This window comes from Plectropomus leopardus, chromosome 14, assembly GCF_008729295.1.
Source record: "Plectropomus leopardus isolate mb chromosome 14, YSFRI_Pleo_2.0, whole genome shotgun sequence".
NCBI lineage: Eukaryota > Metazoa > Chordata > Actinopteri > Perciformes > Serranidae > Plectropomus > Plectropomus leopardus.
The window spans coordinates 19,366,441-19,389,890 of NC_056476.1; the positions used below are offsets into that span (position 1 = coordinate 19,366,441).

Below are 23,450 nucleotides of genomic sequence, written 5' to 3' on the forward strand. Positions count from 1 at the left end.
GGTTCCAGCCCTGCAGCAAACAGTGACGCTATCCTCATGATCCCACTCTCATGCCCTGTTCATCATGAGGCACCCACAGTCCTTCTGCACACACAATCATAGAACTAACACTTTAAAATTCCTATGAAATAATGTGAAAAACAATGTCACAATAATATAATTTTATAAGGAATCAACTGCGTTCATAGTTATGGTAATTAAGAATATAACACTTTGAAATTCCTTTTAAATAATGTGAAAAAAAATGTTGGGCCAATTGAATTTTTACTAGTCATATACTTAAAAACATGTTCACAATTATGGTAACAGTACATAACAATGTAAAAGAGTGTAAATGTGAAAAACTAAATTCTTATGAGGAATCAGCTGAAAAATGTGTGCTCATAAATATGGCATTTAAATACTTAATGACCATAATTATGAACAGATGTTTTTAAGTTATTAACCCATACAAACTCATTTTTTTCCCACGTTATCTATAAGAAATTCTAAAGTATACTGAATTACCACATATCTCAACACACATTTTAAGTCAATTACTCATAAATATAAGGTTGTTCCAGTAATTTTTTGTCACATTACTTAAAAGGAATTTTAAAGTGATAATGGGACAAAAAAGGCCCAGTTGGAGTTTGTTGGTACTGTTAAACAGGATGGTGCTGGATGTCAGCTGCTGCTAGTGTGTTAGCTTGTGCTCACCGGGCAGACACCCCAACAGGGTATGACAAAGACAGCTGGATGCCATCCCCACCTAATTACCATGTGTTACCAGTTTCATTGCAGTTTTGACTCACAAGCACTGTCAGATGCAGTAACCAAACATGAGACATCTTACACAAAGGCAAACAAAACATTCGTTTTGAAACCGAAACCATTTTAAAATGATAAATTCACAATCATGAGTTCCTTTTTCCAGGAAAAAATACTTTAAACCTGCACCTTTTTAAAAAGCTCTTGATGTATTTCTTTAAATTATTCATATCACATTAAATTGTTCACAATAAAACCTTTAAGCTTTTGTTCCTGTAAGAGATTCCACTGAAATTGAGCTGCACTGAGATTTTCAGATACGGCCCCTTTAACTTTGACCGAACCACTGAGGAAACATTTGAGTGTCGACTAATAGATCTCTGTTGTGTGAGTTGCACATAAAAGGTCTTGGTGTACAAAGCACCCGGTCTCACAATGAAAGAGGGCCCCTTTTGAAAAGACTGATAACTCTGCCAGGCAAACTGAATCCTCTGCCTGGTTGCATCATATTAATTAATGGTCTGTTTACACATGCAAGCCAGGCTAGATGAATTAAGTGCCTATTTATAGGTATAGCAGGAATTCAGGATTCTTTCCGCACTAACTAACCCACCAATGTCAAACTTTCACAGAATACCCTGGAAAAGAGGAATTATAGGGAAACAGCTTATAGGGAATCAGTAATGACTTACTATAAATGCAACAAGAGCTGGATTGTGCAATGTGAGAAATCAAAGACATATGTTCACAGTGTGCGATCCTTGGTGCTTTGTACTACAAATGAGTGCTACAACTTTGTTGCCATGAGCCCATGTGACAGAGAAAGGGGAGGGCAGGGGGTCCACACTCAGTGAAAAGGAGCACGGCACAAGAATGTGAGGAGAGATGGAAACAAGAGGGTGAGCGAGCACAGCGAAGTTGCTGAAGCTGGGTGGAAATTAAGGTAAGAAGGTGCATTTATTTCTTATCTTATTACAATATCTTTATTAGCTTTGCATGAAGGTACATTCTTTCAGAACTAAACAGTGAATACTTTAAATTGGACGAATTAAGCTTGAAATAGGCTTTAGTGTTAGAGGGGATTAATGTTTACACCTGCAGATTCAGATATGTTGATAAATCTACAGGAAAATGTAATGACTTCTGTATTTTAGAACTTACACCATACACACAGTCAGTTGGAAAGCAGTTTTTAGTCGCTACTATTTGAGGTTTTGAGTTTAAGAGTCAATGGGGAAAATGTTTTTTGAACCAACGTACTCTTAAAGATCCCCTCCACACGTTTCCCTCTCTGCTCGTCTCAGCAGACTACAATCCAATGAAAGTTGGGTCTGAAGGAAAGCTAGTATACTATCTAGCTGTAAAACTTTACATCCTAAAACCAGTAGTCGAGGAGGTGTTTTGATCCTTTACTTCAGTAAAGGTACTAATACCAAACTGTTGATACTCTGTTAATAGCAAAAGTCCTGGATTGAAAAGGTAACTTAAGTAAATATATCTAATGACAATCAGGACAACGTATTTAAGTACTAATAAAAACAAGTATAAAAGTAAAAGTACTCAGTGCAGATAAATATAAATTAATTTAATGAATAAAACAATCAAAATAACTTGAAGGAAAAGCAGCAGGTCCTCACATTATGGCAGCAACTTGCCTATTGATTTTCTAATCAATCAACCAATTGTTTCAGGTGCATTTGTATATTTTCATATGGTCTCTGTGCAAAGTTTGTGAGGTGACTACTGACTAAAGATATCAAATAATAACTACAATATTTCCCTCTGAATGTAGTAGACTAGAAAAAAAGTGGCATAAGATTGAAATGTAAGTAATGTAAAAACCTTAAATTTCTACTGAAGGATAGCATTTGAGTGTTGAGAACCTGTGATTAAGTGTTAAATGGCCATCAGAAATAATGATGATTAAAAAAAAAAAAAAAAAAAAATCAATTCAAAAGAAAAAAGAAAAAACAAAAGAAAACAGAAAAAACACACAAAATAAACCCAAATAAAGACTAAGACAAAAAGGGTATGTAGCCAATGTGAAACAAAGACAAAGAGTGTGTGTGTATTAGAGAGCTAAGATGGCCGCTGAGTCGTAAGAACAATAAAGCCTGTGAGTGGATGCTTTAAGGTCCCTCTCTGAGTGTAGTTATGCTGAAAGCCAAATTTAATGAGTATGTGATCTAAAGGTGCCGGGTTGGTAAAAGACTCCTTCTCTAAGTAGCGTTAGCTTATTAGCATCAGTGTAGGTTTGGCAAAGCCAGCGACCTTTTATTTTCAGTGGTGGCATAAATACTAACTAAGCCACCACATCTGCAGCTAAAACAACTGACCAAGAACAAACAAACACTATTTACTTAAGTTTGAGTGCCATTTGGCATTAATGGACCCTTTGCTAAGTCGCGCTCCTTAAACGCAGGCTGGTCAATCATAGCGAAACAATCGGCCACTACAGTTAAAGTATTAAGTTATGGCTGTGTTAATTATTTTGGTATTTTAATGGAATTTGTTGCTAGTAAGAAAAATATAGAATATCATCAGCTTTACATGTGAATGTGCGTTGGAGGAACAGTGATGTAACTTTTTCTGAATCAATTTATTTTAGGGCAACTATTTAAATAAATGTGTGCTGTAGCAATCACTTCTTGCAGCTATAGCGCAGATGCTAAAACTGCTGTTTTTATCTCTATGTTTTCTCTTGGAGGCACTGTTTACGATTATATAAAATGACCAAAAAGCTTCTGATTTGGACATCTGCACCATGCAAAAAAGCGGATGAGTTATAACCTGATTATGTAAGAGCCCTTGCATAAAAAAAAACCTAAAAATCAAATAAAGGAGTAATGAAAATTCTCAGCCCAATGCTGAAATGACTGCATTTATAAATGTGTATAAAAATCTGAAAGACTCTCATGGTGTTAATGTATTTAATTTGCTTTGTCTGACAGGTGAGAGAAACGCAGTGTTTGGATGAGCGCGACAATGAATATGACAGAAGTCTACATGGCTAACATCTATAATGAGGGAAATGTCTCTGGCAATGGAAGCATGGGCGTCCTGATGATCCCCCCCTCCATAAACAAAGCCGCCAACATCTTCTCCCTCATCATCCTCTTCATCACCATGATATCCCTTGGCTGTACAATGGAGATATCCAAAATTAAGGTCCATTTCTTAAAGCCAAAAGGAGTAGCCATTGCACTGCTGGCCCAGTTCGGCCTCATGCCCCTGACAGCTTTCTCTCTAGCCAAACTGTTGCAGATGGATCCCGTCAAGGCTGTGACTGTGCTAATCTGCGGCTGTTGTCCGGGGGGAAACTTATCAAACGTTTTCTCCCTGGCCCTGAAGGGGGACATGAACCTCAGGTAAACCCTAAGTGATGCATTGATTCCCGTCTTTACAAACGCCCACAATCATTTAAGCTCTGTCTGCACAATCGGCTGTCGTACCACAGACTGTCACTGACCAGAAATGTTCCTAAAAGACAAGAGCTTTGTTTTGCATGTGTCATTTGAGAAATATACATTTTAGGAGTGTCCGTCTACTAATGTTTCTTAATTCTCTGATACTCTCCCAGCATCGTAATGACAACTTGCTCCTGTGTCGCAGCACTGGGTCTGATGCCTTTGCTGCTCTACATCTTCAGCCAAGGCTTCACCGGTCTGGAAAATGCTGTACCATACGGCGGCATCATCTTCGCTCTCACATTCGCCCTGGTGCCTTGTGCCATTGGCATTATCATTAATCACTACAAACCAAACTACTCATCAGTCATCATAAAAGTGAGACTCCTGAAATGCATATTCTGTATAAGATAGCCGTTTTTTTATATATAGCAAACATTTTGATCTGTCAAAAGAGAAAAAGCCTGTTTCCATCTTCAGTCTGATGCTGCGTCCACTCTATTTTCTGTGGTTTATGATTACTGATTTCAATTGTCCCTGACCAATCAAAAGACACCAATATATCTGCCAGAATGGGTGTGCACCATTAGCACGCTGGTGCACAGCTGTGGTGTGCCAAATAGGCAGTCTGCGCACCTCGTCATAGCTGGCAGTTGCGCCAAATAGGCTGCCAAATTTTACAGAGAAAGCAGCATATACATCCCCATGACCACATGGTTCTGCAAACAGGGACAAGGCAGATCAATCAGAAAAAGAACCGATGAATGTCATTCAGGTTTTAAATTAAACATCAGTGTCCATGCAGGCAATTGTTTGTCAAATAGGAGAGCCACCATGGCTTTTGCCCTGCAGGCTGACATTGTTTGTTTTGTCAGCAGTTACGTGGTTGCTGCCATAGGCTGACAGGTTCCTCTCCATTTTAACAGTTCTCTCCGCCCTCAAAGTTACTTGTTAAGCAAAGCACTGCCGCACTGTAATAGAGTGGGCCCACTCTAATGCTATTTAAAGTCCACGCTGATACCTATTTTGCAGAGATTTTAAGGCCTGAGAAGAGCAAAGTAAAAACATGCTATAACTTGCCGATATTGACAAGACATATCAATTTAGAGCAGCCTCGATAGCACCGTCTGTCTTGTCGATGGTGTTTGCCATTGTTGTTATTGCTCCTCATTGCTCATGGCACGCAATTTAAACATGCATGCCAACACCTCAAAATGGTCTTTGTCCCACCCATGGCGCTGATTAGCATTAGTAATTGATTTTAACTGAGAAACCGCTGTTTAATTTCACAATGCCAGACCACAATTGGGCAACCTGAACTCTGATGAGTGAGCAAATTCAAAGGTCACATTTGGAAATAGAGAAGAATAGAGAAGGTACACTCTTTGATGCTGATATTCAAGAACTGTTTATAGAAGATAAATTAACCCCACTGACTCTTGAAAGGGGTCTTCATTTCTCGACAGACTGGTCTCAGCCTCCTGATAATCTCCTGCATCATTGGGTTCATCCTGTTTGGTATTGTCGTCAAAGACGTATTGTGGAAGGTCCTAACGCCTGACTTTCTGGCCGTGGCTGCACTGATGCCGCTGATTGGCTTTACGCTGGGATACGTAATGTCTGTTATATGCAGACTCAGCCCAAAGTAAGTGAATGCACACTGGATCTACCTTTGAGTTGCTTTTTTGGTTTTGTTTAAAGGTTTTTTTGTTGGCCTGAAGAGGTTAAAGTATCCAGTATTTGATGAAAAAATGCAAAATTCCAAAGCTCCATTAGACCAAAAGCTCATTTCTCCAACAGCCTGTTATACCAAAAACAAGCAGCCATTGTTCTCAAGTCCTGTTTCTCAAATAAATGCACACACTTGAAGTTAGTTTCAGTTTCCAAGAAGCGTTTCAGCCACAGAATTCTTTTTTTTTTTTTTTTCTGACTCAAGCTTGCTTTACCAGCGACTTTTGAGCAACTAAACATGGCCATTTTTAGCCTAAACATCACCTTTTCCTACCTATAACCAAGTGTTTTTGTGTGTAAATCTAAACATACTTTCAGCAAAGTGCTGTTGACAAAACTAACATATCCATAGTTTACAGAAATGTGCAATGTACTTTTGGGGAAACAGGACTTTTGGAGCAACAGGTGTTTTTGGGTTTGGACTGTCGGAGAATAGGACTTTCTATCCAGTGGGACATTTCTCGGACTAATGGGGCTTCAGTTTTAGGCCATCAGAATAATGGGCAGCCTCTCTTAGTACATCAGGGCATCACTCAACTCAGAGTTTTTGGTTTTCCATTAACAAAAGGATAGTACCTGGTACTTTGGTATCACCTCAGCCAAGATTCCAAGTGACCAAAGCCGATGCTAGAAGGTGGATTGAGAGAATCGTCACCAGAATTGTTACTTGCACAACACAGGGCATCTTTAACAAAACTGCCATTTGTCAACAGCCAAACTGCTGGCAACCACAATGTTTTAATTCACTCAACCTAGATTTTAAAAGAGCGTAGCCTGCAAGACTTTGCAGTAGGCCTACACTATGCTGCACAACTGACAAAGTGAATACGTTCCTCTCTTTGGTTGCCAATTAAAGGATTCATACAGTGTTGCGTTAACAATGTCACAGCACACTATGGGGATCAACTCAGAATCCCACCTACACTGAGGGGGTACTATCAGCAGCAAAAAACAATGGAAAAAAAGAAAAAGACCTGGTACCAAAAGTTTGTTGAGTCAAGTATTTAAAACCAGATTTTTACTGTTAGAAAAAGTGGAGAAACACTTTGAAAAACAATTTAAACCTGGAAATAAATTCTGTCATGTCAAGTTATATCTTCCAGTAGCAATAAAACGAGTACATTTGAGTACTACGTTTAAATGATTTAATATCAAACTAACTACTTGTCTCTTTTTAGATGCAGCAGGACAGTCTCCATGGAAACAGGGTGTCAAAACATCCAGCTGTGCTTTACTATCCTAAAAGTGGCCTTTCCCCCTGAGGTCATTGGACCCATGTTTTTCTTCCCAATGTTATACTACACATTCCAGTGTGCTGAGGCCCTTCTCCTGGCCGTGTGCTTCAGATGTTACCAAGCATTCAAGCCATCAGCGGAGGGTAAGTGCCCCAGCTGGCTGTGTGTTTTTGCAGTGTGAGACCGAAGAAAGCAGAAGTCTAACATCACCTTTCCTCTTGCACAGATGGAGTTGACGTTAAAGGTGGTGAGGAAAAGCAGAATCCTGTCTGCTGAGGATGCAACGATGCAACATCCTCGCCGTCTCAAAATCATGTGCATATTCTTCACTCAGGCCTGTGATACTGCCAGAAAGACTTAAAGCTGGGGCAACTAATATTAACTAATTATTGTTTACTTACTATCAGGTCTATGCAATGTTAACTATGGGGTAGCGCCTTTTGAAGTAGGAAGTCAATGATTAAAAATAATGACACTGTATTTATATTTTTGTATATAAAATATCTGGTCTAAGATGAAAATATGTTAATTTTATGACTTGCTTTTAAATAAAAAAGTGTTGCGTTTTTTTGAAACTGGAGAGTTGAAAAGCAGCCTGATGAAAATGAAGGATACAGGCAATTTGAACACCTCATATATTTAATCAAAATGGCCGTATGGTATATACATAGTAAACTTAACTTAAAACTTTTTACATATATTAAAATACCATCTTCACAAAAACAAAAAACTCCATTCCTCAGTCCAAAAGTAAATTCAATGGACAGTCAAACAAAATGCACTGACATTACACTAATCTGTACACTTACTCGTTTAGTTTTGGAGCTTCCCAACCACGTTTACAGTGTCACATATAAACACGTGCCTGCAGTAGAATCAAAACTGAAGCGGCAAAGACCTACTATTTTTAAAGTTTCCAAGAGCTGTAGAGACATCAAAAGAAACCATGGCTGGTCAACAGCGTTTTGGACACAAATAAATTAAACACACATCTTAGTTTCCTGTTTGCACGTAAAAACAGGAATTTCCAAGCAGCCTGAATAAATTAAGAAGATAATATTTTCTGGTGTACAAGTGATGTGTCTGACAAAGCCACACATGGCATCACTAAGCAGTGGAGGCATTTCACGAACATTCATTTTTAAAATTCCTTATTTTACATGTTATAGATACCTGTGCATAGAAGTGTAAAGCTAAGGCCATTGGGGGCAAGGGTATGAGTATGAAGAGAGTACATCTTAATGCTTCGCAGGGGTGAAATGTGTCAAGTGCAGGCCTGAAACAACAAGTCTCTCAAAGCGTTTGTCCACAATCCAGTGAAAAACAAAGCAGAATTAACTTTTGGTGAATACGCAACCTTAAACTGTACAGTGACATGGGAAATGTTGTGAGTCATGATTAATAACACCATAAAAAATGACTTATAATCACAAAAAATCTTTGACGACGACGCTGTTACGTGTGCATGACTTGGACAACAATCTAGATCACCTGGCCTTCATGCATCTTTGTTGATGTGCATCTTAAATGATGTGATTTGTGGTTAAAAGTAACAGTAAACAAGACACTGAAGAGATTTTTTAGCTCCCAAAATGTAACTTTGCTCATTCAACTGAAACTCATCAGTATTTTTTTCAACAGCCTTTAAGAGACACTCCTTCAAGAGGTGCCTGTTCCTTTCTGGTTTTGCTCTACAATTTTCAAACGGAGCTTCAGACATTGGACATACATACATAGTGTAGGAATTCCTATAAAAATGTAAGCATGTATGTACATGTGAATCCCTTCTCTGCTCTCCTTTGGGGATGGACCGAGGAACTGTTCTGAGTAACCCACAGCTTCACTCAGAGCCTCTTAAGTTGGCCTCGTCTGTGTTGACAGCTGTGTTGACAAACTCACATGAGGCATCCCACTCACCAGGACAGGTCAGTGGCAAAGTCCTAAGGCTGCTGCATTGTTCAGGCCTCCTTCAACAATGGCATATCTGTAAATAACAGACAAACATTTGCATCAGTACAGAGGGGGGATTTAAGGAAGTAAAAAGTAGGGCTGGCTGATATGGCTTAAAAATAATATCACAATATTTTTATATTTTTATAAAATTTATATAATATCGCAATTCACAATATATATCTCAATATTTTAAAAACTCTAAACTACTACAGACTATTGAAATACAAAAACATTAAATGAACTGCAGTTACAATATAGATAAATAATGTAGTTACTGTGATAAATAAAATACTATAATAATAATGGTAAATACAGGCCTGTTGCAATAAAGTTAAATGAAGTGTTATTAGAATGAAATGCAGTGAAATACATACAATGAAATACACTGCTGTGCTTTTACTTTGAAGTACCCAGTTCGTCTGAGATTGGAAGTGTTGATGCTGTTGCAGTGAACTTGCAGCTTTCAGTCAACAGTACCGTTAGCATTAAATTAAACTGTTATGGCATTAAAGATCAAAATTTATACGCTGTAAGCTGGAAACAAACTAACAGCCCTCCAGTTAGTATTTTATGAACATTTCAAAGTTGTACTGGTGCTCTATGGTTGCAAAATGTGACTAAATAGTCACTGTCTGGGGCCCTGTAGATACAAAAACACATGCCTTGTCTGTCATAATATCACTAAAAGTCAAAGGATTACAGCGGCACGGGAGAGAGCCATAGAAGAGAGCGAGAACAGAAATGCAGAATCTACTCTCGTGCCAGTGGCTTAAAAAATTACATGAAAATGTGTACTTGATGTTCATAATGTAGTCATTTTATATATCCCACGTGGAACAAGCCACCATACATCGAGCACATTTAAAATATCACCCACCCCTAGTGAAAAGTGTGTTTGAAGAGGGCTTTACCATCGGAGTAGTCCATCTCAGAGTCCAGAGACATGCTGTATTGGTCGCTGCCTGCAGACGGCCTTCTTTGTGAGGATGATGGAGCTGCAGCCCCTGCATGCTCCAGAGCCCAATTAGAGGATGAGGGTGACGGTGATGAAGAGGACGAGGACGGTGGCACAGGGTGGACCACAGCCATCTCTGACTGCTGTTGTTTGAGGGATGAAGGCCTAGAGGGGCCAGCCTCTGGCGCTGGGGCATGCTGACCCTCAGACAGCACTATCTGGACTCGCGACTCAGAGCTGAGAGCTGAGGCTCCACTGGCATTCACAGCCTCCTCATATGAGGGCAGGGTCACCTGGACTCCTTCCACCATGATTGACACAGGCTGGCCGGACACACCCTGATCCCGTCTAATAGTGGAGGACGAGGAGAAAGTTAAAATCTCTCAATTTGTTACTTTCAACGACTAGAGGGCCTCGAGAATTTTAAGGGCAGACTCACCGATGCAGGGACTTCAGTTTTGGCTGCAGAAGCACAAACAGCACCACCAGGAGCAGGATTAGGGCCACTGAGCTGGCTGTGGATGCAACTATGGACAAGGCGGGCATCCCTAATGGTAAAGTTGGATCGCGGTCTGTGAGAAAGATAACAGATGACACAGTAATGCATACGGAACTTAATGTAATTATTTATCCACTCATCCAAATGTGTCATCTATTTTTCTTTACCTTGCTCCATGAGGCAGCTGAGCTTCATTTGGCTGTCCCACTCTCCATACTGGCAGGTAAGGTATTTATAGTCTCCCTTCAGAACATAGCCTTCATCACAGAAATATTCAATCACAGTGCCATGAGAAAGTCTTTGGCATGGGGCGGGATGACAGGTATAGCCCCCGTTCTCTGGCTGAAATGGAGGCTGGCATACTTTCCAAGGAAAGAAAGGAAAACAGTAATTCGTCAACTCCAGTGCTGCATATTTTTTCACTAAGTTATCTGTTCTAAACTGGCTTGAATCTCGTCTGTGTGTAACTTCACATATTACAGTACAAAAATGACATGCAGTGTTCTCCAAGTCTTTTTCGTGCCTCTTATTTTTTGCATTTTGTGTACAAGATCATGAAAGTAAAATGCAAATGGAAAAATATTGTCTCTCCATATTTTGGCATTTTTTTGTGTCTATATTGTTCACATGCTCCCCCTGGCTCACACAATGGAAAACAACCAAACATTTTGTGGAGGTTTGTCTTTACCGTCACTGCGTATACAGCGAGGAGGTTGAGAGGACCAGTGTCCCAGTGTGGAGCAGGTGAGGATATTGGGTCCATCTGGCAGGTAACCAGGGTCACAGCGGTATTCCAATACTGTGCCAACAGGGAACGAGCTCCTGTTGGTTTCTGTCAGATTAGTTGAGCCATGCTGCACTGTAGAGGGTCTTATACAACCTTAAAATGGGGACAAAGGTGAAAACGCAGTCAATAATAGCCGTAATTAATTTTAAATAACAAACACAGGCTTAGTTTGGATAGCCTTTAAAAAATCTTAATAAATGCTTTACAAAGGAAAAAAGAAAACCAGAGTTTAATAGGTAAGAAAATAAAAAAGAACAAAGAAATTAAATAATAATTTAAAAAGAAAATACCTTTACATAAAAATGTTCTCATTTTGGTGTATCGGTTTAGTATAAAAACTTGCTTTGTCTCCATCAATGGAAATTCTGAGTGTTGTACAAACTGGGAAACATGCTTGTCATAATATGTCCATTTTTTGTTGTCACAGTTGCTACATGTTGATTAGAAATGATTTGATCTGAAACTACAAATGCATCTTTGGCCCCAAAATGTGCCCTTTTTATACAGAGATCCCACTATAGGGCCACTACAATGACCCTTCTTTAGGCAGCCATTGCCTTTTTTACACAAAACCAAAAAACGACGGCATCATGGCGCTCTAGTTAGTGATTTTAGATAGCATGGTGGCATCGCAGAGACATAAGAGGCATGAAGTTGAACACAACAGCCTCTGCCTCTAGTGTGACACGATATACTCGCCTGCAGCACTTTATCAACAATAACAATGGCATAACATGGAAATAACATTCATTTACGGTCCTTGTTATATGCCTGCTGAGCTCATCCTCTGCAGAGGGAAAGGAGCTCCCGAATCTCACTGTTTTCCCACTTTGTGGACATTTATGGCCACTGTTCTTCTTCTTTGAGCTAGCTAACTGCCTCTTGCTGCTTTTAAAATCTTCTACAGTGGGTTGCACACAATACAAGCTGTCAAAACATCACATTGGCCGAATTAACCTTTCACAAATCTCTCCCCCCATTCCGCAATTGTACCTTTTATACAGAACATTGAGGCAGCAGAGTGGCGAGGTGGCGTAATACTTCTGCCTTGAACTGGCAGTGTAAAAGGGGCTTCTGACTGAATTTACAGGAACACTTCAACTTGTTGATTAAAGTTATTATTGCAAACACACTTTAGATTTTAAAAATACAGATGACAGTTAAAACAGAAACAGAAAACTGAAAAGTAGGTTTGAAAAATGGAACAGAAATCCATTAATAAAAAAAATCTCAAAATATACCAAAAGCAAATACTATCTGTTCATTCAGATTACAACACATTTTATACCCGCTTTAAAGAGGGTCACAAATGCAGACAGTGCTATGAGGAGGTTTGTCTTTACCATCAGTGTGTATACACCGAGGAGGTTCGGAGGACCAGTGTCCCAGTGTGGTGCAGCTGAGGATGCTGGGTCCGGCTGGCAGGTAACCAGGGTCACAGCTGTACTGCAGTACTGTGCCCACAGGAAACAAGCTCCTGTTGGTGTCTGTCAGATTAGTTGAGCCATGCTGCACTGTAGAGGGTCTTATACAACCTTCAAAAAGGGACAACAAGTAAAAAGAAAGTTAACAATATATGCAGAGTATTTGGTAGCATTGCACATTTATGTTACAAATTACTTCACAGGGAAAACAGATAAGGCACTGCTTATAGTATTAAGTCACTAAGTGAACTGAGTTATCCACAAGATCTAACTTTTGGGGCATTGTTTTTACGATCCATGTACTGACAGATTGTTAGATTAATAAATAGTTTGAGGACTGACGAACCTTGGCTCACACAATTGATCTGCATGGGGCCGTCCCACTGTCCATCCTGACAGGTCAGGTAGTTATAGTCTCCACTGAGAATAAAGCCCTCATCACAGAAGAACTCAATCACAGTGCCATGAGCAAACATTCGGCAGGGGGATGGGTGGCAGGTGAACCCCCCATTTTCAGGTTTGGAGAGGGGTAGACATGCTAAAGGAAGAAAATAAATCACAACATATTAAGTCCCAGTCCAATTGTAAAAGTGCATTCTTTTTTAAAAGTTTGTCTGTAAGCAAAATTTGTTAAAATCCATACAGAGACTAAATAATAACAGAACATATAAATGTTTTTATTCATGAAAGAATGATTTTTAACTGCAGCTCTCAACACAGTCACTCCTCATTACTTTACTTTTTACTTTTTACTACAGATCAGAAAAAACAGCAGTGGACAAAAATATCTTACCACCACTGCGTATACAATGAGGAGGATCAGAGGTCCAAAGTCCAAGTGTGGTACAAGTGAGGATGCTAGGTCCGTCTGGCAGGTAACCAGGGTCACAGCTGTACTGCAGTACTGTGCCAACAGGGAATGAGCCCCTGTTGGTCTCTGTGAGGTTTACCCAGCTGTTCTGGACCATGTACGGCCTCACACATCCTGGGAAGAGAAGACCAAAGAAGCAGAAATTCTGTGAAACTGCTTAGGTTTTCAGTAGAATTGAGAGAACAAATATTTTGAGCCTGGTTTTAAACATGTAACCCAATGAAGCCACCAGTAATAGAGACAGAGAATGGTCGGGGGGGGTTAACATCTGCACTAGAAAGGCTTTGCAGTAGGCTCTGCAGCCATGGAGTAAAGTGTTAACGGGCACCCAGAGCAACAAGCAAACAAACTTTATTTCATGTGAACTGGCCATGTCATGACAGATATCTAATCTACTTAATCAGGCCAGTATCAGCACCTTTGCTGTCCTTAATCTTGCCTTTCCCTATTGGAACTGTAACTAATGGACTGAACCAGCATGGCTGTTTGTGAAGCTACTGGTTCATCTATGATGCAATTCTAAAACCATTGGAATTAAATTACTTTTGTCTGATGGGGTTGCAACACCTATGTCATCTGGTTGCACATAAGTAAGATGAATGATTTATTTTGCAGGGTTTTCCATAAGTGCTGGCCATCAGCCAGTAAGCTGAACAATAAACCATTTCCACCCAGATACTCTCTCACTGTTCAGTGTCCGATCAGAGGATCAGATCATGATCCTCTGCTGCTCCGGAGCACAATAAATCAGATCAGATCACAACCTGCAAAAACCCTGACCACTGATGAATCAGATCACACGCAAAAAAGAGCGATAGCTGACAGTGGGACTGATTTTACAAGCTCATACCATCACTGCAGCTCAGAATAAAAAACAACTGTGTGATCAGAACTGGAAAGAAATCCCTAAGTTTTGTCTTTATTAGAAAAACAATTCACACACTGTTAATTGGCTCCCTTGATTTTAATTGCAACATTTCAGTCAGAGATAACCCTTATCAGTCATCAACTACTTTTTCACTGTTTTTTTGTTTTGTTTTGTTTTTTACCTCAGTGCAAACTTCAGGGCAGTTTGTTGCCTGCTTTGCTTATCCATTTTATTGGCGGTAGTCATCTTTACTGTTGGAGTTCCTCCTTCTTTGTATTTGTTGAAATTACCTATTTTTTTTGCCTAAATCCTACATTGTTTTAAATCTGGGATCAACCATGTAAAGCCCTTTGTAACTTGGCTTTGAAAAGCGCTCTATCAATAAAGTTTATTACAGTGGTTCCAAACTGATCCAGCCCCAGGGTCCAGATTTCTCATTGGTCATTGGTTAAAGGTTAACTTAATTAGATAAGTCACCACTTTTTTAACTTAATTTTTACAAAATGTAAACACAACGTTGGCTCACAATGCAAATAAATAAAACATACTGCATGAATAAACAGTAATGGCTGTTAAAAATACAAGTTTTGTGCCATAAATTCACTGTTATTTCAAAATAAAGTGTTTTTTTTTAACTTGACATGTTCACAAGGCAATTGTGGTCCATTCAAAATGGACCCATAACACACTCTTGGGCCACGACCCACCAATTGTAAACCACTGGTTTGTTATATTATTATTATCATTACCATTATTATTATTATTGTTACTCTGTGGTAGTAGAAACTGTCTGGCACTGCCTTTGCAGCATTTTTTAGTGACATATTCATAGCTAGACATGACATGCACTTGTGGAAAACAACTTTTTACTGTGCTGTTGCTTTTAATGTATTCCACAACTCTTAAGTTTCAAGAGCAGTTCATTTTATGCTGTTGTCACATTAGATATTTCATTAGTTAAATACACTAAGAACAACACGTTAATGAGCGATATATTATATCAGCTAAGTATAAGGGTGTTTTAACAGGGCTGCACAACTACTGATGATGAACTGGCATATGTTGAAATCAATGTTGGCAAGCAGTTGATGAAGCGGTCAAACAATCAAAACATTGTGTCCTTGTCAGGATGCCCTGACATTTGGTCTGCATTTAGACAAAGTTACATATTGTTTCATCAGTAAAGAAAAGAAAGATTAATAAGTAATGCAAAATGCTTCGTGTTGTCTGGGCATTCAAGCATAAATGTTGTCTCTTACCTGACCCTTGCACAGTAGACACTGCAGTCAGTACCAGCAGAAACAAGAAGGATTGTTTGGTGGCTGAGGCGTGGAACCAAAAGGCTTTGGATATTGACCCATTGCACATCTTCCCCTGCAAAGTCAAGTCAACCTGATTTAACCAGAAAAAAAAGAAAAAAATTACAGTGGGTAAAAAAAACATATATCATTAAGTAAAAGCAATCGCCCATGGCATGGCCACATGCTGTCACCTGCCTGGCGCAGGTACTCTGCAGAGCTTGGATAGCTGCCAGCGAAATGGGTGTGATTATGGTACAGTGGCACAATGACAGGGCTGAGAAAAAACAGCAATAATGGTGTAATCATTTAGCAAGCTGGCGTTCTTTAGAGTCCAATCCCAGTTTCTCAAATAAATGTCATTTATTACTGCAGCGAAGCAATGACTACTAATAATGATATCTCCCATATATAAAATATAACTCTGGTTCCGAATGGTTCTGTCTCAGCGGCCACACACCCATTTTCACTGCCTCCTTGTTCGCCGCGTTTGAAAACATTACAAGGCCAAAACAAAATATATCACACTTACATACCGAGTGTAAAATATTGATTATAGCCAGCCAGCAACTGTGCTACCACCTGTAGTGACTTAATATCAGTCAGACGACACCATATCTAGTTTTTATTGTGGGGCTTGATACCTGGAATAATCAATATTAGCCATCCTAGCTTGCTAGCCAAACATGAAAATGGCTCGTTGGTTAGCTTTACCTACCACAAAAACACGGCCTCGAATCCCCACCCTCGAGTTTTCACGCTGTAGACATTTATAAAAAATATTTCGTGTACATTGAAGTTTTAAACGATACAAACGAAACGACGATAATATGATTTAGCGAGCCGGGCGGTATTGTTTTCGCTAACCGCTAGCTAGCTTGTTGCCCGCTACGCTAGCTAGCTGCACCGATTGATGCATCAGCTGAGCTGCCTTCCATAGTTACAACATCCGGGGCTGTTTGCGTCCGTAGTTACCAAAAAATGGGCGGACAAACTGTGGAGAGTTTCTGTTGACAAACGGTTTTATGTAAGTGAGAGCATTATAACAGTAGCAAATACTTTTTTGTTTTTCTTCTTGAAATACAGTTTAAGAAAATCGCAGTATGGAAATCATCAGAGGTGGTTTGGATGACATTTCTCGGCCCGCATCGAGTGAGCAGACAGGCAGCCGAGTGTCGAGCGTGTCTCTGCCTCACGGTGACAGAATTGGTCCAACAACTCCACGAAACAACTCTCTTGTTGTTTTGACCAAAGATGCTGCTGATATTCGGGTAACTACTGAATTACACACTATGCATTAACATTACAACAGATTATGTGCTTACATTTAATTTTTTTTTTTTTTAATAACTTAAAAAATGAATACATTCCCATAGATCAAGAGCAGCTCCGATGAAACTGGCATTAACTCATCAGCCAAAGGTCCTGACAATGGTAAGAGTTCTGAACCCTTTTCTTAAAATTAGAAATAAGGTAGAGGTAAGACAGAAGAAAAACAATGCCCCCACCCCCTCCATTAAAAATAAAAATAGAACAAATATACAATTCCCAATTCATTCCCCAGTCTCCCTATTCCCAGTGCATTCCAACCTAAAGGAAAAAAAAATTAAAAAATAAAAATAAATAAATGAATAATAATAACAACAACAACAACAACAACAAATCGAAAAACTAGGCTACAAGTAATTAGAAAGCGAAGTTAGTTCCTGAATATGGTTCCAGATAGTATGTTTAATAGGCTCATGATGGGCTGTGTGTAATTACACGTCATCACTTATATAATGTATTATGTACATCACAGGGTTCCAGGTGGACAAAAATGTGTGTGTTAGGCTTGCTGGGGTTGGTGGCAGGTGTTCTGATGGTGTAGGATAGCTAGTGTTTATGGCTGATACACTCACCTTTAGGGTGGTCAATACTTAATTAAAAGGGGAACTAAGTCCAGGTTATACCTAATGTCTAGGACAGTCCAAGAATATTAGTTCATATGAACAACTCTGCAAAGGCCTACATAAGCAGACTCTGTGCTTTCAACTGATATATATATATGTGTGTGTGTGTGTGTGTGTGTGTGTGTGTGTGTGTGTGTGTGTGTGTGCGTGTGTGTATAGGCAAGAGCGTTAAAACTCAAATTTGTGATGTAGTTTATAAAGTCTGAAATTGCTCAATAGACAATATAGTCTACTGATAAAGATGTTGTAGATGACACAGAGCAGTCAGGGGAATGTTCAGACTGAATGGGTACATTTTCTGTTTCAGAATTGAAAACTCTATAATAGAATAAAGCTTGGTTGGGAATAAAAAAAAAAAGAAACATACTGTGGGTCCATAAAATCAGGCTCCTATTCATCGTCTATGGAGCTGCGCAAGCTTTATACCCTATGACATCACAAGATTGAGACTTATGTCTCTGGTTTCTACTTTGAGAGAGAGTAGCTCATGTTCACCAATATTTATTGAACTTTCCTAGACCATGGAAATATCATATTGAAATTCTTAATTTAGTTGGGGTTCCCTGTTAAGTCACCCCACACTCTATGTAATGTTTGTACATCATTTAGGTCAGTGTCACGCTGAAGTTACTGATGACGAAAGGGAAGATTACAAACTAAAGAGAGCCATTGAGGAAATGAGAAGACTTGATGAAATACTGTCTGCAAAAATCTGCATCGAAAGAGAAGCGAAGCGTCAAAGGAAAGAACTTCAAGCAAAACTCTGGCAAGAGCTCCTGGTAGACGCAACCTTTGTATGCATTCCACTTTCATTACCAGCTCACAAGACCAGTACTGGTTTTGACTGTTGATCACTCTTGTCACATGCAGTGTGTTGTTAAACTGTGTATTTTTCTGCAGCAGAATAAGCCTGAGGGTCACTCTGAATGTGCCAGAGAAGCCATGAACACAAGGTTGTTTTTGGCTCTGGAGGCACCCACTGGTAAGCATTGGTAACATCAGCAACAATACACACAGTCACTGTCAGACATCTTAAATACGTCTTTTTTTATCTTAAAGTGACAGAGGAGGAGGAAGATGACTTTGTGCCTGTGTTTGAAACTCAAGTTCTTGACCTTGAGCCCAACAGAGACAGCCAGTACCTGGAGCAAGGTGAGTTAGAGGAGGTGTCTTGAATCAGACTCAAGTCACAAATTTGATGACCTTAGACCTGATAAAATATAAAAGGAGTTGCAAATTGACTTGGACTTAAACACCAACAGCTCATGAATTCACTTGGACTTGAGCCTTTTGACTAGAAAATATTTAATACCTCCCCCCTGGCTCCAAAGATTTTGTTTGAAAATTTTGTTTGCATACAAAAATTACTCAGTGGTCAACAAAAAATGACTTGCAGTATGCAAAACATGTGGGTCAGAAAAGACAGAAAAGCAACAACTTTCATTTCTTTTCAGCAAAAAATACAAATCCAAAAAGCAGTCATAATTTTTGTAAACTTAGTTTTAAAAAAATGGTTTAAATTACATCTGGTGAAGCATGCAATATGACTTGCAGTTTCAGACTTGGGACTTGAGTGCAAAGACTTTGTGCCTGTGTTTGACTTGAGACTTACTTGTGACTTGCAAAAACAATGATCTGGTCCCACTTCAATCAGTTAGAGAAAATTGAAAATGACAGAATATGCAGCACAGACATCTCCATTTTACAATCGTGGATCTTTACAACTACGTTCATAGTTGTACTGCTTAGATTGAGCATTTGATGGCGCCATGAGCTAAGGGAACTTTTCCCCTGCCTTAATAGTAAAACTAGTGCAGACAGTAGTGCACTAACACAATTTTCCAGAAGTGAATGTATAACAGTATACCTGCTGTGCAGCTCATTAATTCTTGACCACCCCCACCCCCCCCAAAAAAGAAGTTAAAGCACGGTATTCTCACCCACAAGTAGAGTTGTTTAATTTTTACAGTTCGAATTTTAAAGGGATTGTTCAGATTTTTTGAAATGGGTTTGTATGGGGTACTTATCCATAGACAGTTGATTTAACATTGCTCAGCACAGGAGCTGCTGGTCTACCGCTGCCTCGATCAGTTATGTTGTTTGTGTTATTGTGTGACATTAGCGTTTAAAAGAGTTAGTTTGGATCTACAATTCTCAAAATTACACATTAACACAAACAAATTAACTGATCGAGGAAGCTGTAGACTAAAAGCTTCAGTGTTCAAGCAGCCAAAATTACAGTTTTTCTCAATGGAGTCGGGTGGCTTTGACAAGAGCAGGGGGAACTGAAGCCATTAGTGTCCTCTTCGTTGAAATGGGCTGTCTGACAGAAAGGTAAAGCAGAAAATACTCACAATATAGCAAAAAACCTAAACTGATACTGATTGTTTTTAATGGCTTTTTTTAGGTGGCTAAAATACATCTGGTTGCTGACTCAGATTCACAGCAGCACATTGCTTATCTTGTGTGTTGGACTCCAGCCTGCTTCTCCAACCTGGGGGCATGCTAACTGATGTCTACTATATGTAGTATACTGACTAGGGATAAGTACCCCATACAATCCTACGTAAAAAAAATGAACTATCCCCTCAGGATTGTTTTGGCAGAAAACTCTTACATTGTGTGGATCAGATGATGGAAAAAGAACATATGGTTGAAAAATTTCTGTGAATTCTGTGATTTTCATCAGATTTGGCTAAGGTTATTTTTTAGAGGATTGACCTTTGACTCACGTGTTAAATGTTTACCTTCTGGAATCTTGTGTAAGTGTGGCTTACCTGACAGGTGAAAAGAGAGCAGACAGCTTGACAGAATCATTTGAACTGGGCCACGAGGAGACTGGTGAGGGGCAGTTTGAAGGCAGCCACTGTGGAGCTTCCAAAGGCAAGAAAAAACAGAAGGACTTTGTCAAGAGAAACATTGAGGTATGTCAAAGTTCACGTCGGGCAAAATGCAGTCCTCGGGTATCTCACATTAGAGCAAGCCTGGTTGTTTTTCCAGTGAGGAAAATATTTAAGTGTAGTTCAGGAGAAAGACATATTTAAGCCAAGCAGAGCACCAGTGAAAAGAATAAAAATGTTATGCAAGTAATAATTTTCATTTTCTCTGTCTTTTTTTTTTTTTTTTTTAACAAATTCAATAGCTAGTAAGTGGTGTGGGGGAACACGTGCTTTTGACTCAGGCAGAGAAAGAGCGCCTGGCTGAGCTCCTCCGAGAAGTAGACGGAGAGGAAGAGGACAGTGCCAGAGGCGCAGACAGCGAGGTAGGCTGACATGAAGCCCTAACAGACAACATATGCTGTCGGACGAGTCTCTTTTTCAAGTTCCTTAATACTTCCCCCTCATGTCCACAATTCTTATGGGGAGCAGCACATGATCCGCATTCACTGCCTCTGTCACCAATGTTTTGATCTAATATTTTCTACATTGAAAACATACTGCGTTTATTAATTATAGAGACTATATATAGCTTCCAGCGTTTAGCCACAGGCTTTTAACCCTTTGAGATGATGAGTTCATGAGCAATGTGGTAAGAATGTTTCACAAATTGCCAGTGAAAAGCTAGGGAAAATGTCTGATGAAAAAAGAAAAAAAGCTAGGGTAAAACTATATTTATAATGATCAAGATTACATATTTAAAATTATATTACATATTTTTTAAGCACTTCAAGCCAAGCAGCTCAGGTTTCAAAGGGTTAAAACAATGTCAGTGTTAATTTAATGCTTCTTCGACAATCTTATTTGTTGGAATTTGTGTCATTATCTAACACTTGGCCTTTTTGTCGACCAGACGTTGGCCCTCAGAACAGCACACAGAGTAACATTGGTCAGACATCCATGTTTTGATGACGGCTTGGCAGCTCAGACGGCCTCTGGGCAGAAGATACTGACTCCTCAAAGCACTTCAGATTAGGAACCAGATGTCAAGTGCCATATGCAGTTCACATGGAATGCTGCATGTTATGGATTCATTTTGTTACCAGGTTTTCATAACAATTCCCTTTGTGGTGTTTCTGCGAAATTCAGATGCCGTGATCTTTCATATAGCTACACAGCAGAGGTCTCTTGTTTTCTGAGGATTCATGTGAGATGCGATGCCACCTGGAGCAGTAAACACTTTCACTGTGAACTCACCTACACCATCCAAACTTCAAATGTTTTTTATTTTAACTTTTAATTTACTTTAATAGCCCTTTTGGCAGCTGGTTTCAAGTCAGATGGGCTGAGGCCTGTTGGGAAGCGAGAGGGAACATACTTACCTTTCACATACGGTTCCATTTAGCTTGACCCCGACAGCTCTGCATCCGTAGATGGCTTGCCAGAGGTTTTTTTTTTTCATGTCTTGCTGCTCTATTTATGATGTTTGCCTTGACTTTTAGAACAATACTGCAGTAATTGTGGTGGCAGATACCAAACTGAGGGGAGCACAGATGCTCTGGGTTTTTTTATTGGCCGGAGGAAGACTTCCTGTTATTCTGAGACATGCTATTATGAATGGTCAAAACGGAGCGAACACATTATTTATGTCACCAGGACATTGGCCGTGATGCATCTTTACTTCTGAGGATTTGTCTCATTTCTTGGCAGAGTCCCCTGGGTCACATCAATCACAAGCTGCTGCTCCCTGTTTGCCTCACACACTTTTTTAAAATGTTATTGACTCTCGTCCTAACAAGTCGCACAGTTCTGTGTAGTTCTGGTAACCCGAGGCAGTAAATCAGCAGCAGTCAGTAATCGTAGAACATTTTGGTGCTGCAACCGTGAACGTAATCTCTTGCTTTATTTAAAGGAAAAGTTTGACATATGTAATACACTTATTTGATTTCTTGTTGAGAGTTGATGTGAAGATTGATCTCGATCTTATGTGTGTACAGTAACTCTACAGCCAGCAGCCAATTAGCAGGAGATAGATCAATAGGCCTACCATTTTTTTTCTTTGATATGCAACAGCATAAAATAGTAATATGGCCCATGATAGGGGCCATTTTCTAATTCACAATGAAAATAAATTGATATACTCTAAGATTTGTTTTGTACTTTGAATTTAAATAACACCCCAGAGTGCATTAAAATAGACTTTGACATATTAAAAAAAAAAGTGCCAGCAGAAGATCCTCCGGGCCCCCCAGCAGAGGCTAGGGCTAATGCTGCGCTGAAATGGAACTTGTGATCTTGTTTTTACAACATGAAAAGTCATATACACAAAGTTGTGAACTTGGAGCTCAGAAAACTTCCACTTACGAGATCATGAATACCACAAGAGGGGGGCGATCATATGGACTTCTCTCATGAACATGGAAAACACTGCCGCATTTGAGCACAGCATAAGCCCAAAATGTCCTGAACTTCTAGAAATGCCCTTTTATACACCTCAATTGTGCAGGGCTGTAGTGCCCCGTGGGCAAAGCGATCACTGTTGTAAAATATACATTTACAAAGAGAAAGGCAAAAGCACAATGCTTACTTTTTTAAAAAGGGAACAGCGCCTCAGTTAATAATTCCAATATGATATTTCCATGGCCTCAGAAAGTTCAGTCAGTATTTGTGAACATGACTCTCTCTCTCAAAGCCAGAAAGACATAAGTCTCAAACTTGTGATGTCACACGGTATGAAGTCTGGAGCTGCTCCATAGACAATAAATAGGAGCCTGATTTTATGGACCCACAGAATGTTTGTTTTCTTTTCTTTAAACCTAAACAAACTTTATTTTATTGCAGTGT

General features: G+C 39.4%; 3 protein-coding genes across 5 annotated transcripts in view; 2 read left to right on the forward strand and 1 right to left on the reverse strand.

Moving 5' to 3' along the window:
• Positions 1-1,649: 1,649 nt before the first annotated feature.
• Positions 1,650-7,684, forward strand: LOC121953870 (sodium/bile acid cotransporter-like). Of its 2 annotated transcripts, XM_042501120.1 has the most exons (6): positions 1,650-1,693; positions 3,702-4,118; positions 4,331-4,535; positions 5,624-5,802; positions 7,067-7,266; positions 7,350-7,684. In XM_042501120.1, exons 2-6 carry the CDS (start codon positions 3,724-3,726, stop codon positions 7,397-7,399), a joined length of 1,029 nt encoding a protein of 342 aa, XP_042357054.1. In that variant the 5' UTR covers positions 1,650-1,693; positions 3,702-3,723; the 3' UTR covers positions 7,400-7,684. The 2 variants fall into 2 exon arrangements, with proteins under 2 accessions (XP_042357054.1, XP_042357055.1); XM_042501121.1 differs by lacking the exon at positions 1,650-1,693 and having other exon boundaries at positions 3,197-4,118.
• A 137-nt stretch (positions 7,685-7,821) lies between these two features.
• Positions 7,822-16,695, reverse strand: LOC121953868 (sushi domain-containing protein 4-like). Of its 2 annotated transcripts, none has more exons than XM_042501119.1 (10): positions 16,497-16,695; positions 15,740-15,854; positions 13,535-13,726; positions 13,088-13,279; positions 12,661-12,852; positions 11,219-11,410; positions 10,698-10,892; positions 10,471-10,603; positions 9,988-10,379; positions 7,822-9,107 (listed from the first exon to the last, which is right to left on the reverse strand). In XM_042501119.1, exons 2-10 carry the CDS (start codon positions 15,846-15,848, stop codon positions 9,082-9,084), a joined length of 1,623 nt encoding a protein of 540 aa, XP_042357053.1. In that variant the 5' UTR covers positions 15,849-15,854; positions 16,497-16,695; the 3' UTR covers positions 7,822-9,081. The 2 variants fall into 2 exon arrangements, with proteins under 2 accessions (XP_042357053.1, XP_042357052.1); XM_042501118.1 differs by having other exon boundaries at positions 15,740-15,872.
• Positions 16,696-16,881: 186 nt separating this feature from the next.
• Positions 16,882-23,450, forward strand: part of fsip1 (fibrous sheath interacting protein 1) — a 36,921-nt gene continuing 30,352 nt past the window's right edge. Inside the window, exons 1-7 of the mRNA XM_042500789.1 lie at positions 16,882-17,049; positions 17,155-17,212; positions 18,340-18,509; positions 18,631-18,712; positions 18,790-18,882; positions 20,515-20,654; positions 20,873-20,992. Coding sequence (XP_042356723.1) covers positions 16,882-17,049; positions 17,155-17,212; positions 18,340-18,509; positions 18,631-18,712; positions 18,790-18,882; positions 20,515-20,654; positions 20,873-20,992 — 831 coding nt within the window. The remainder of the gene's footprint in view (positions 17,050-17,154; positions 17,213-18,339; positions 18,510-18,630; positions 18,713-18,789; positions 18,883-20,514; positions 20,655-20,872; positions 20,993-23,450) is intronic.